We start from the raw sequence: 15,242 nt of genomic DNA on the forward strand, positions 1-15,242 counted from the left end.
CTCTCTCTCTCTCTCTCTCTCTCTCTCTCTCTCTCTCTCCCTCTCATACCCAGAGGCCAGATGTGTGTGTTTGTGTGTTTGATCCAGACTGATGTGGATCTCTCACCGGCTCACAGAGTCATTGGGCAGCGCCAGTCTGGGGCTTTTGCGCCGTTTGAAGTTTAAAGGCTCTCATTTTTACACTCACCCCCCACACACATGCCATGATGTTTATTATGGCAGAGAAACAGTTCAGTCCATAAGCCTTCCTCAGGGATTCATCGTCTGTGGAAAGGTTTGGGTCTGGTTCTGGTTGCCAGGTAGTGTTCCCGCCAGTGATCCCTGTGATTGACGGCTGTATCCTGGCAACAAGTAGCTTTTGCACGGGGCTCCTGGCCGCTGTTCCTGAGCTGGCCAAACAGCAGCTGGCTTTGGAGAGGAGATCCAGTCAGACCTTTGGACCTACTCCACAGATAGCAACTGTCTGGCTGTCTGGTGAGAGAGGATTTCACCTCTGTTTTAGGTCAAGGGAAAGTACACTTTCTAGGGAAAGCAGCACTCCCTCTCACACGTGCACACACACACACACACACACACACACACACACACACACACTTGGTATTAGAGAAACACCCACAGCATAAAATTGTATCACTGTATTGTCAAGTGTCTTCCCAGGTCCTCACAGTAGCCATGTTGTTCTGAACCATTTGCTTAATTCACTTATTTGCTTAAGGTGTAGCTTGATGAGTTCATGTGATCTATTGTGGTGAACAGCTGTAGTAGTGTACGGTTATGTAACGACACGTGAACGTGCAGCATTGTCCCTGGACCTGTGGACATCTGTGGCTGTGCAGGCCATTTAGGAGGCTGTGAAAAACCCTTACGCTGCAGTTTAAACATCTGTTTATTGGTGTGTGTGTGTGTGTGTGTGTGTGTTTTCACACACGTGTGTTTTCATTCAACGTTGAGCAGGGGACTTATAGAGCATGCTCGTGAATTTCCTCACAGCAAGCAACACTTTTGCTTTTCGTTTTTTTCCTGTTTCTTTTCACATCGCATGTGTGTGGCACAAAACTGTATGTAATTCATACACACACACATACACACGCGCACACACACAGTCCCTGCTCTCCCCTTTCTCCCCCTTTTGGAAAATGTGTGGAATGTTCTCCTTTCCTGTGGGACAGAGGCTCTGTGTGTCTCTTCTGTGTGTGTGTGTGTGTGTGTGTGTGTGTGTGTGTGTGTGTAGGGGGAGGGGTAGAGGAGAGAGCCTCATATTAAGACAGGAAGTCAGTGACCTTCAACCTGTGGAATGGTGGGAGCTGTGGAGAGAGTGTGTGTCTGTGAGTTTGCACATGCGAGTGTGTGTGTGTGTTGTCTGTGTTCATTTCTGTAAGGATGTTGATTTGTGAGTGTGTTTGTGTTTGGACGTTTTTAAAAATGTGTGTGTGTGTGTGTGTGTGTGTGTGTGTGTGTGTGTGTGTGTGTGTGTGTGTGTGTGTGTGTGTGTGTGTGTGTGTGTGTGTGTGTGTGTGTGTCCTAGCTTGTATGTGAAGATTGTGTATGTGGCCTGAATGTGAAGATGTTTGTGTGTCTACATGTTAGGCGAGTGAATAAACAGGTCCTCCACTTCCTGTCCACCCGAGTCTAACTGCTAACTGCTATGGAGCTGCCTGACTGGCTAATTTGGGTTACTAATTGGATTCAATCAGAGTGTCTCTCATGTCATATTGATTACTGTCTGCCCCTCATACTCTGTGTCTCTGACAAGCCTGCTGTTGATTAGATCTGAAGCTGATGGGATTCTGGTGTCAGTAATTAACCCACAGGTTGACCACATGATGTCCTGTTGAGCCTGAACTGCTGTACAAAACACATCAGTCTAATGCCAGGAACACACTCACACAAACACACACACACACACACACACACACACACACACACGTAAGCACACTCAGAGACCTCCACAGTCATGCGAGGACTGGTGTGTGTTCTAATGTTAAGTGGATTATGTGTGGGTTGCTCTGTGTTTCTTCCCCCTCATCATTAGTGACTCCCTAAGACTCATCTCCTCCTTTATTTGACTGAGGCCATGAGGTCATCCTCTCACACTAATGCACATACAGTAGACTCAGTTAGAGCCATGGACTGTTGGACTCTATGCTACACGTGTGTGGTCTATGTGTGTGTGTGTGTGTGTGTGTTTGTGTTTGTATGTGTGTGTTTATACATTTTTTGCCATGTTGTTTAGTTGTCTATGCAGATGTTGTGCATCTGTGTTTGTATGTGTTTGTTTGAGAAATGTTTAAAAAGTCTCTCTCTCTCTCTCTCTCTCACCCACACAGGTCGTAAGCTAAGGGGAAAGGCCTTCTACTTCGTCTGTGGGAAAGTGTTCTGTGAAGAGGACTTCCTGGTAGGCTCTCTGCCTCTCTCTCTCTCACATGTGTTCAGTCCAGCTGTTCCAAATGCACATCTGCCCTGCGTCTTCCATCTGTTTGGTTAATGTGTTGATGTGGAGGAGGCGTCTCATTGCACCTGTAGTTTTAGATTAAAGCTGAAATGACCAAAAGACTAATAGCTTGTTTTACTCATAGTGTGTCTCTTTGTGTGTGTGTGTGTGTGTGTGTGTGCATACATATTCTGACTCTCTTGAGTGATTAATAACACACACTCAGACACACACACACACCTCCCATTCTACTTCACACTCAGCACTCTTTTGTGACATGCTATATCGGGTGGAGGACAGCACTATCAAGCAATTAAAACACACACACACACACACACACACACAGGAGCCCAGTGTGTTGGCATGGCCCATCAGTAAACAGCATGTGTGTGGGTGGTACTCAGAATAGAAGGCATCCACTCCATCTCGTCCACTGCACTTCTCATTAGCGTGCTGCCCCATTGGCTTCTGTTTGATCTCCACTCATATGGTCAGCAATCAGACGCTGAACTTTCCCATCTCTCTCTCTCTCTCTCTCTCTCTCTCTCTCTCTCTCTCTCTGAAGGAACATTTAGTTTCACACTATTCATTAAACGCATGAAAGACGTTGGCGAGGTTATTTTTAACGGTGAAGTCTGTTGGTTTCCCCTTCATGCCCCTTCCATGCGTCACTGGCGCTTTGCATTGACTCCCCCCCCCCCTCCCCCCGAGCCTGAAATCAGCCGTTGAGCATGGAGTAGATTAGTGTCTCTTTAACGGCAGTTTAGGGTTGTTTACTTTTGCTGGTCGCTGACCACCCTGGGCATCTCGTGAAGGGCATTGTGAGTCATTGTGTTGTTTCGGTTGCCTTGTCCACCATATGGAAAGCCAGCATCAGACGATCAAAGACCTGTTGGCGCTGAGAGAGAGAGAGAGAGAGAGAGAGAGAGAGAGAGAGAGAGAGACGCCTTACCAACTAAATAGAGCTCAATAGGAATAGAGACAGAAATAGAGGGAGAGAAGAAGACAGAGAGAGAGAGAGAGACAGAGAGAGAGAGAGAGCACAATCCAGAGGCATGTAAAGTGAGCCAACTACAACGTGATTAGTGATTATGGTTCTGTGTGGAATCTGTGCAGAGCTCACAGAGCTGCAGTCATAGCAAGTGCTAAAAGTTAACAGCAGTAGTTAGTCCTCCCCCAGCTCCTCCTCTCTTCCTCTTCCTCTAACCCCTTTCTGTCATCCTCCTCTCTTTCTCTTCCTCTAACCCCTGTTTGTTCATCCCCATCTTTATCCTAATGTATTTTTCCTAACTTCTCTCTCTCCTCTTCAGCTCCCTGTATCCTGCCATCCTTCTCCTCTCCCCCCTCTGTATGCCAAATCCTTTCTTTTTCCTCTTTTCTACTCTTTCTCTCTTTCGGCTAAAACCATTCTCTATCTGTCCATCTCTTCTGACTGCTCTGTGTGTTTCTGTCTTTCAGTACTCAGGTTTCCAGCAGTCTGCAGACAAGTGTAATGCCTGTGGCCATCTCATCATGGATATGGTAAGTCAACATTGGAGTGTGTGTGTGTGTGTGTGTGTGTGTGTGTGTGTAAAGCATAGACTAGACTAAATCTCCACCCAACAAATCATTCTCATCATGCCTTAGTCCTCATCGCTGTCCAGGAAAACACACATACACACACATACACACACACACACACACACACATACAGCATGTACCTCCAAGCTGATTCTTCCATGGCAACATCTGGAGAAGGCATTGGGAGGAAGTGGTTATTTTAAAGCTACACCCACACACTCATTCACACAGTGTAGCATACTGACTCACACACACACACACACACACACACACACACACAATGCCTCATCTCTGTCTCTCTGTCACACACACAAACTAGCACACATGCAGGTAAAGTAAGGACACAATCCTTTGGAGGAGAGGCCTCTGTTCATTTTCAGCCTACATACTCCAAACAGCGATTTCCTTTACATGACACCCCCACCCCATGTTTTTACATTAGCAGAGGAAATAGCACACAGTCTCCACTGAACAGCCACAGTCTCCACTGAACAGCCACAGTCTCCACTGAACAGCCACAGTCTCCACTGAACAGCCTCAACCCTCCGCAAACCAGATCAATGTCCCTTTGTTCAGTGAGGTGGCCCTACAGATGTGTTTTTCTGCCACAAGCTCTTAACACTGGAATGTGGGGGACAGTGCAAGAGGACGATACAGCTGGATGGCATATCCGTCCACACGCATGCACGCACACCACACGCGCTCTCACACACACACACACACACACACACACACACACACATTTCTCATTAGTAGGGAAGGGGGTGAAAGGGTGGGCTGAGATGGCTAGGGGGAGGAGGGGGAGGGGTGGAGGGCAGAGTTGAGTGTTGGATAGAGAGGAGAGTGTGGAAAGGGTGGGGGCTCTGTCTGGATATTTCCACACATGCATACACGCATGCGCACACACACACACACACACACACACACACACACACACACACACACATTACATACATACACACACACACACACACACACACACACACACACACATTACATACATACACACACACACACACACACACACACACACACACACACACACACACACACACACATTACATACATACATACACACACACACACACACACACACACACACACACACATTACATACATACACACACACACACATTACATACATACATACATACATACATACATACATACATACATACACACACACACACACATTACATACATACATACATACATACACACACACACACACACACACACACACACACACACACACACACACACACACACACACACACACACACACACAGGTCTTTTTACAGATACATGCACACACACACACAGCACACACACACACACACTTGCACACCTCAGATATAAAAAAGAGCAATGGTGTTGTTGTGGTTGTGTGTGCTCTATAATGTGTGTTATATTTGTATATGTTTGAATAGTTGATTTCCTAACTACCACTGCACTCCTCTCCCATCATTCAGACACAGGGCACAGTGGTTGTATTTGGTTGTTTCTGGTGTATGATCGGTATTCTCTACCCCCCCCCCCCCCCCAACACACACACACACACACACTGTATACACACTGCTCAGATCCTGCAGGCCCTGGGTAAGTCTTACCATCCCGGCTGCTTCCGCTGCGTCATCTGCAACGAGAGTCTGGATGGAGTCCCCTTCACCGTGGACACAGAGAACAAGATCTACTGCGTCAAAGACTACCACAGGTATGTTTGTGTCTGTGTGTGTGTGTTTAGCACTAAAGTCTTCCAGCAACCTGTTTTTTGTCCACTGCAACACTTTTTCTATAAAATGAATAAAAAAGTACAGTGTATATATATATGTTAACTCAAGGGGCAATCACAATAACACCATCAATATTGTATAGACTACACATGTTTAGCCTTAGGGCCCGTCCACACGGAGACGCTTTTTGGGTTAAACGCACAGGTTTTGCTTCGTCTTGGCCGAGCGTCCAAACGAATCCTGTAAACGCACTGCCCGAAACCGCACTTTTTTGAAACCTGGTCCCAGAGTGGAAAAATCTGAAACCGTAGCCCTTTTGAATTCGTTTGGACAGCGAAACCGCACATCCTACTTACGTATCGATGATGTCATCGCCACACCTCAGCTGCCCTGGACTTGACACTTATAGTATTGCCTAACAATACTAGTTTTCATACATGACATTACCTACGATTACACTCAGTAGGATAAATATCACAACTGGTGCTGTGCAGCGCTGATAGCTTATGACTTGGTGGACTGAACACTGTTTTTCCCGGTGTTTTTTATGCATTCTAGCTACTGTCAGTGACGCGAGAGAACTTAAGTTATTAGGGAAGTGCGGTGTAAGTTTACATTAATTTGTGCATAGAGCCAGTGTCATTCATTTATTTTACATGCCTTACAATATATATACATGCATTCACAGTCTAGTGAAGTCAGATGACCATACAATGACGCTTAGAACTCATGTTAAGCCGATAGCGCACTGAATGCGAATGCACGATTTGATGCAGGCAAAAGTATTGACTGTTACTAACGAAGGTTTTATAACAATATTATAAATGTGGCGACGGAATAGCCTAGAACTTGGGTAGGCCTTGTGTTTAGTAGGCTAATTGCGGTGATAGCCAAAACTAATGTGAATCACGGACTATCCTACAACCAAAGAAAGTAAAAGAGATTTGTAGCCTACCTGCGTTAGCCAAATAAAGGACGGGACTGCACCCTTCACAAACCGTAAAAATGAAGTTTATGTTTTACAGTTGACAGTTCACCTTCAGTCCACACAAACAATTCTGGTTTCCTTGCACTAGCCATTTCGTCGTAGCCTATTCTGTCTGTTTGTAAAGCCTACAGCGCAAAAGAAACAGTGCCATCTATAGGCCTGGGATATGAAGTAACGTGTTGAGTCGTGTTGAGATGGATCCGTTTGGACGCAAATATTCTTGATACGGTTCCAGGGAAGACGGAGGAAAAAAAGATCGGTTTGGTTGGTACGTGTGGACTAGGCCTTATACTGTGTAGGTTTGTATACAAATATTTAACCTCATACCATGTGTTTATGTGTGATCTGACTTTATGTGCCCAGCCCACTACTGATTGCACATACAGAGTTACAAAGTTCTCGTGATACAATACTGTGCAAAACATTTAAAATAGTTGAATGAATTTGTTTTAACAAGATACAGTACAAAGTGCATACAGAGGAAACCAAATACATACCCACACTAGCAAGGGAATAAAATAACTCCTTAGCATATGTACAGTACTGCAGACGTCTGATAGAAATGATCAACACTCCAGAACTAACAATGGACCTTATGCACGAAAGGCTCTTCAGCTCATTTGTTTCCGTTGAAGAGTTAGCTGTGTTGAAGAGTTAGCTGTGTTGAAGAGTTAGCTGTGTTGAAGAGTTAGCTATGTTGAAGAGTTAGCTGTGTTGAAGAGTTAACTGTGTTGAAGAGTTAGCTGTGTTGTAACGGTATTTTCTGTTATATTCTGCTCCTTACATGTTCACTCCAACAATGAAAATATTGTTTGCCCAATAATAACAATTTTAACGCACACATAAATCGTGTGATTCACTAAGTGCAACAGCCAACCGGGTCCGTGTAGACAGTAATTGCATTAACAATAGAGGCAGGCTCAAACACACCTGGCTCCACTGGAAACAAATTAGCTACCTGGAGAGCCTTTTGTGCATACGGTCCATTGGAATCAGAACTCAGGATTCAGAACTGTGTTGCACACAGGTGGTAATTATTATGCAGTTATTGTTCGGCTCTGGGAATGCTGTTGTGTTAGCTGTTGTTGTGAGCTATTTGGAAAGCTCTTGGGTGGGTGGGGGGGATATGCCCCCTGTGTGCCCCCCTGGGGGACACTGTGTTTACACTGACAGGGAGCTTTTGTTGCTGAAACAAAGTGGAACAAGAGAAACATGGGGGACCCCCTCGGAGTGTTCAGATTGACATTATGTTGTGACAGCAGAGCAGAGCTTAGCCTGCTGTCCCCACAGGGATGTCAAATGGGTGGTGGGAGGTGTGTGTGTGTGTGTGTGTGTGTGTGTGTTTGCATGTGAATGTGAATAAGTAGAGGGGAAGAGAGAAGGAAGGAGAGAGAGGAGAGGAGAGGAGAGGAAAGTAGAAACTAGAAAGACAGGGGTCCACGGGTCACAGAATGTGGAGTGTTGTCCCAACTAGTCTCAGTCTCTCTCTTCTCTCTCTCTCTCTCTCTCTTACTCACTCACACACACATACACATACACACACACACTTCTTTCTCTGCCCCCCCTCTCTCACTCTCACTCTCTCTCTCTCTCACACACACACACACACACACACACACACACACACACACACACACACACACACACACACACCCTGTGAGAATAGCATTTCCTCATAGGCTAGTTATGAGCCAACACTGATGACATATTGTCATATAGCCTTGTGGGAGCCTTGCACACAATGGTGATCATGAGGTGCATCTAAAGTGTTGTACATTCATAGCTGAGCTCAGAATATGCTTTAAAGTATGCTGGCAGTTACACACTCACATATAATTACTGTGAGGATGAATTCTGTTGTGGAAGTAAAACAAACAGTTCTACACATATAATGGTGCTTCAGTTCTAATTCAGGCTACTTGAAAGCAAGCTTTCAGTGTGTTGTTCTTTCACATATTTCTGCTTTTTGATCAGGGGCCGAGAAGGATTTATGAGTGTTTTTGCGTGTGTGTGTGTGTGTGTGTGTGTTGGTTTGTATATGTGTAGGGGTGTGTGTGTGTCTTGCTGTCTTTGCATTCGGAAAAGAAGGTGTCAGACAATCAGGTGTCGTCCATATGTGGAAATCAGACGGATTCTTTTGTTTTCCTCACAGCACTTTTCCTTCTCTTTTCTGGGGACTGCAGAACTCAAGAGTCACAGTCCACGCCAGCACATCTGCTAAGCTGGCTTCACATCTCTTCCACTCAGACACACACACACACACACACACACACACATACACACACACATACACACATACACACACACACTCTTTTTCTCTCCCTCTCTAGTCTTGCCTTGGCGTATACATCTGTGACAGCATTTCAAAAGAGGGAGCGACTTAAAGAGAGGGTGAAACAGAAAGAGAGAGAGAGAGAGAGAGAGAGAGAGAGTGTAGCGAACGCAGTGGACAGATTTAAACACATGGTCGTCCATTCTGCTCCTGTAATCTTGCAGCCCTCATTGTGGTCTCAGTGGTTTTTGGTGTGTAGGTGTGTGTGTGTGTGTGTGTGTGTGTGTAGGTGTGTGTGTGTGTGTGTGTGGTGTGTGTGTGTGTAGGTGTGTGTGTGTGTAGGTGTGTGTAGGTGTGTGTGTGTGTGTGTGGTGTGTGTGTGTGTAGGTGTGAGTGTGTGTGTGTGTGTGTGTGTGTGTGTGTGTGTGTAGGTGTGAGTGTGTGTGTGTGTGTGTGTGTGTGTGTGTGTGTGTGTGTGTGTGTGTGTGTGTGTGTGCGTGAGTGTGTGTGTGTGTGTGCGTAGGTGTGAGTGTGTGTGAGTGTGTGTGTGTGTGTGTGTGTAGGTGTGAGTGTGTGTGTGTGTGTGTGTGTGTAGGTGTGAGTGTGTGTGTGTGTGTAAGTGTGTGTGTGTGCGTGTAGGTGTGAGTGTGTGTGTGTGTGTGTGTGTGTGTGTGTGTGTGTGTGTGTGTGTGTGTGTGTGTGTTATGTCATCATTTCCTCCTTCACTAACTCCTTCTCCTCATTACCTCATCCTGCAGGGTCCTGGCTCCCAAATGTGCTGCCTGCGGTCAGCCCATACTGCCCTCGGAGGTGAGTTCCCACAATGCACTGCAGTCCGGAGGCTCTGCCGTGGGCACAGTTCATATGGCCACACCTCTCGCATCACCCATCACACACCCCTTGGAACAGAGTTGAACCAATGTCAAGAGAACTAGAGTTATATACTGTGTTATTAATTATTCTCTGTCCTATCTTATATCTCTGTTAATATCAATACACAGCAGGTGATGAGGGTTTTAGCAGAGGTGGGGACACAGTCACTCAGTCCTCCAGGGTACATATAGTATACCAGTACACTGATAGTGATACAATAATAAATAATAATAATAATAATAGTAATAATAATACATTTTATTTATAATGCACTTTTCATCACAGATCTCAAAGTGCTAAAATACACACCAGTACATCATAACATTAGTACATCAGTACACCAGTACATCTATAATCAGTACTAGTCTTAGTACGCTGGACTGCCACTGGCCTGGAACGGAATGTTCAATTCCCTGGCATAGATACACTTAGGTCATCCTGGGACATTAACAGTGTTTGGCCCAAATAGTCTCGCACGCACACACGCACACACACACACACACACATGCACACATGCACACACACACACTCACTCACACACACATACACTCACTCACGCACGCACGCACACACACACACACACACACACACACACACACACACACACACACACACACATACACACACACACACCTTGTCAAAATAGCATTCAGATCCCCTCAGGTTGTTCTGGAGCATGAACAGTGACGTGATGCGAGTGGTGCTTTTTAAATAAAGCTGCATAATTGCTGTGTAGCCGTAGTCCTCTTATTAGCCTGATCTGGTGGACCTGCTAACGTTTAGCCCGTCCATGAGCGTGTCCACTGAGGTCCACAGCTGACACGAAACACTAGTATGCACGCAGAGATACAAGCACAGAATAGCATAGTTAGTCCAAATATGGGCTGAGTGTCCACTCAACAGTCACTGTTTGTAATGCTGGTGTGTGTGTTCGAGGGGACACGGTGTGTGTGTGTGTGTGTGTGTGTGTGTGTTGGGGGGAGGCATCCATAACATGTGTTAAACCATCACTCTCAGATTTCACCCTTTTTTAAAAACCACCTCAAGGTCACAGTGATGACCCGTACTTCCACAGGCAGGGAAGCTAAAGTGGGGTTTGGAGGAGGGAGGGCAAACACAGCTTGCTTTCACGCAAATATTTACCCACCAGGCCGGGCATCACACACCAGCAAACAGAGCTTCACTATCTGGAGCGTTGCAAGATGCCATGCACCACAGGGCGCAAACACGCACAGGCAGACACACACACACACACACACACACACACTAACACAGAGACACTACACATACTGGCTTACAGGTTGATTATGTGCTGTGTGTGTGTGTGTGTGTGTTTGTATGCATGTGTCTGGTGTCTTCCTGTGTATAAATGTCCCCATGTTATTTTAATGGGCCATTATGTGGGAGTGAGAGCTCTGTGGCTCTGTGGAGTGTTACTGTAAAGCACTCGTCTTCGTGCCCCCAGCCCATAATTAGTCTTGATTGGGGAGGTGGAACTCTAAGGAGGGGGAGTAGCTTGCATCATTTAGGTGTGTGTGAGTGTGTGATGGTGTGTGTCTGTCTCCGTGCTTGTGTGATCTGTGTAATTGTGTGTGTAGATAACTAAGTGTGTGTGTGTGTGTGTGTATGGGTGTGTGTAACACCCTCTCCCAAACAAAAGCTATGAGTAAGGCATACTGCAGTTCATAATTGTATTTCTCTGCTAAGATGTAACCTTGTTTGGTTGGTGATGTAGCTGCATTTAGATTGTGTGTGTGTGGTGTGTGTGTGTGTGTGTGTGTGTGTGTGTGTGTGTGTATGTATATATGTATGTTTGCATGGTGATATAGCTGTGTTTGGATGACATGAGTGGGAGGGGAGGCTGCAGTAGGATGACTACGCTGACCACATTGGTGTTATGGGCAGAGTAGTGTGTGTGTGTGTGTGTGTGTGTGTGTGTGTACTGGTGTCTGGTCCATGCAATGAACTGTTGTGAGCAATGAAGTGTTGGGGAGGATAGTGGGAGGAGGGTATGAAAATGGTATGTGTGTGGTCTGGATGGACTGGTTTTATCGTGTGTGTGTGTGTGTGTGTGTGTGTGTGTGTGTCTTGGATGATTTTCTGTAATAGTGGAGTGATGTGCAGTGGTCATGGTTGGAAGTCAGTGGGTGGTCATGTCTCTTTTCTGACTTAAATCACCAACTGCTCTGCTGGAACTATAGGTCATGTTATTATATGTGTGTGTGTGTGTGTGTCACTGTGTGTGTATGTGTGTGGGGGGGATGTCAGGCATATGTTGTTCTAAATCCATGTTTGTGTGTGTTTGTCAGGATATAGGCTTTAAGTTGTGTCGACATTTTGATACATGTGTGAGATACTTTGTTTGTGTGTGTGTGTGTGTGTGTGTGTGTGTGTGTGTGTGTGTAGATGATATTAGAGCAAAGAATAGACAGACAAGAGAATGTGAAGGAAAAGAAAGAAATGAGTGGAAAATGAAATAGCACAGTAGGAGAGAGGGGGGTTGGAGAAGTGGAAAACAGAGGTGATGCACATTACACCCAGATTCAAATATTCCACCAATTACTGGCAAAAACAAATGCACACATACCTTACCAAAGGCAAGAAAACGAGAAAACACACACACACACAACAGACAGAATGGCTAAAGACACACTCCCAGGGACACTAGTTCAGAGAGAAGTGAAGGAAATGAGGACCAGGCAGGCCGGGGAAGTCTGTCTCATCTCACGTGTGTGGAAGCGTCTTGACGTAATGTCTGCACTCATGATGTAGTCTTTGGTAATGAGCCGCCCGGCGTCCTTTGTGGCTGGAACAGGAAGAATGAGAGGATTCCTTGAAGACTAAAGACTAAGGGTGGCTATGTCACCTGGGGCTCTTTATGATTGTTGGGTGGTCAAAGTGTGCGTGTGTGTGTGTGTGTGTGTGTGTGTGTGTGTGTGGTGTAATGTCTGCATGTGTGTATGTTGTCAAAATCAAAAAGCGTGTGTGTGTATGTGTGTCTTGACCTAGACTCTGTTTGATATGTCTAATGTATGTGTTTGTAATATATGTGTCTGTAGGAATGAGGAGCCTGTGTGTGCGTGTGTGTGTGTGTGTACACCAGACACTTGGGCTGTTTGTGTAACCTGTGCCTCTGATTTACGAGTGTTATTCCAGACAGAGTTCACAGTCTGTGCACTTTGTACTTTCTGCTGTCTCCGTAGGGATCGGACGAGACCATTCGGGTGGTTTCTATGGACAAAGACTATCACGTGGAGTGCTACCACTGCGAGGTAAGGCTCCTCAACTGCGGGGATTTAAAGCAACACCAAAGAGTTTTTTGTACCTTAAAATAATGTTTCTAAAATCGTTTCAGTGGTTCATCAACTCGTAACAGGGTGAACGGCAATTCTGCATTCGCTTCGCGGCCCTCTATCGGCTATAACCGCACTATGTAAGTTTGCCAGATCGGGTAGCGGATCTGTAGTTCGATGGAATGAGACATAAGAAACTACAAATTTGACTTGCATCTGATGTCGCAAATACATCGTACTTGTAGTCCTGCAAAATATTCTACCTTGTCTGTGGACATGTTATTTGCTAAAAGCCGGTGCTGGATAAACAAATAGCATGCGTGCAACAGAGAGAAAGTTCTTTGGTGTTGCTTTAAAGGGGAAAGAGTCTCAGCTGGATGTCTGTCTGGGGCCTAATGACCGAGCTCTAAATGGCCAGTCATGATGGCCACAGCAACACAATCTCCTCCCAAAAAATATGCACACAAACTGTCTCACACCGCTGTAACACACCTCAGCCACATGTGTATTCACAGTTAAGTGTGTATGTGTGTGGTGTTAGTGTCAGGTTTATGTATTATACTGTATATAACACATTGAAAAATAACAGCAGTTCACCAAAGTGCTATACAGTCAGAATAGGAAAACCCAGAAAAGACACACACACACACACACACACACACACACACACACACAAATAGTCCAGTATAAGTACTTTTAAGAGAACTGTCCACTTTTATAATATCCCAATAGCAGTCCACTTTCACCAAATAGATGTTCAAAGCATGTTAGGTGTTGGGGTCTTGGAACATTAGAAGCATTCTAGTGGTCAAATTCTCCAATGTGTGTAAGAGTGTATAAGTGGGAAAAAAATGCGCAACTAAGTGCGTTTTAGCCTGCGCACATTCTGCCCTTCACCAAGTCTTGTCATTAAGGCGCCATGGAGCCAGTTACAGGCTTTGGGAGGAGCTACTCCAAAAGGCGGGCGTTTCTTATGTATTCAACTCTTGCATTCTGCATTCTGAGGGCTGTATTAAGGTCGAGCACCACTAACCTACAAGGTGAAACAGCATGTTGCTTGATGGCGGCAGTAGACCTAGTTCTAAATACACGTAGGTTACACAGAACGTTACAAATTAACGTTACAGTATCAAATTGGGTGCTTAATATTACATTTGGCTGACGCATTTAACGCATTTAACACATTTTGCTCTGTACGGCTTTATGTTTTTTTCTATTACAGTGTCACAAGGTGGCATATTTCCCGGCATTATCAATGAGGATACATTGTTAAATAAGGGAACACCCCATTTGGATATTGGATATCAGATTTAACTTGACGTGAAGTCATCATCCCATAGCCTACTTCGTTCAAATCTGTCCATTTCTTTCCAACTTGACCGTCATCCATACACTTGCGCAGACGCCTGCACTATTGTCAAGCATTTTTTTTTAATGTTGTTTATATTCTCCTGTCCCTGATTAATTTCTACTGGTGGCTGGGATTGTTAAGCAAGTCTCTCTACTGTATTCGAAACTGTGGGTGTCAGTCTACAGCTTCGTTAGCACAGATACATGCAGGCAGCTGCCATTGCAACTTTCTTTTGTCAACAGTGAGTTTTAAAATATGAATCTACACACCTCAAGCACATCTTGACTCTTTATAAACACTCTTTATAAGTCAATTCTTTGTTAGGCTATATGATGACACATCATTTTACTGTAGGCCGTTCGCTATTCAGTTCACCTTGCTTACTTTTTAAAGACTGGTTTGTGTCTGGATTTTTAATTGCATTCAGAAAGTCAATGAGAAAGTCCACATTTCACGTTTTCATATTAACCTTAATTAAAAAGGTGAATCATTCTGGTTCTATTTTAAATAAATCACGCCTCTTTCATAAGGCCGCCTTGATTTCAAACTTGCCCACTGAGGGTGTGACAGAACTGCGTAACTGAAAAGTGCATAACTGAAAGAACGGAAAAAAGGACTTATCCGCAAATGGAAGAAATCGGCCCTATATGCATGGTTGTTCAATATTTGGATTTAATAGAAAATTCAATGCACTTGTCTAGACAGGCAGAAAGGGCCTAATTGCATAGGTGATTGTGGTAG

The 15,242-nt window shown here is 45.0% G+C and overlaps 1 protein-coding gene across 1 annotated transcript in view; it reads left to right on the forward strand.

Moving 5' to 3' along the window:
- limd1a (LIM domains containing 1a) overlaps positions 1-15,242 on the forward strand; it is a 37,211-nt gene that overhangs the window by 19,883 nt on the left and 2,086 nt on the right. The window contains exons 3-7 of the mRNA XM_042107925.1: positions 2,328-2,395; positions 3,890-3,952; positions 5,575-5,705; positions 9,743-9,794; positions 13,061-13,129. Coding sequence (XP_041963859.1) covers positions 2,328-2,395; positions 3,890-3,952; positions 5,575-5,705; positions 9,743-9,794; positions 13,061-13,129 — 383 coding nt within the window. The remainder of the gene's footprint in view (positions 1-2,327; positions 2,396-3,889; positions 3,953-5,574; positions 5,706-9,742; positions 9,795-13,060; positions 13,130-15,242) is intronic.

Source organism: Alosa sapidissima, chromosome 10, assembly GCF_018492685.1.
Source record: "Alosa sapidissima isolate fAloSap1 chromosome 10, fAloSap1.pri, whole genome shotgun sequence".
Taxonomy (NCBI): Eukaryota; Metazoa; Chordata; class Actinopteri; order Clupeiformes; family Clupeidae; genus Alosa; species Alosa sapidissima.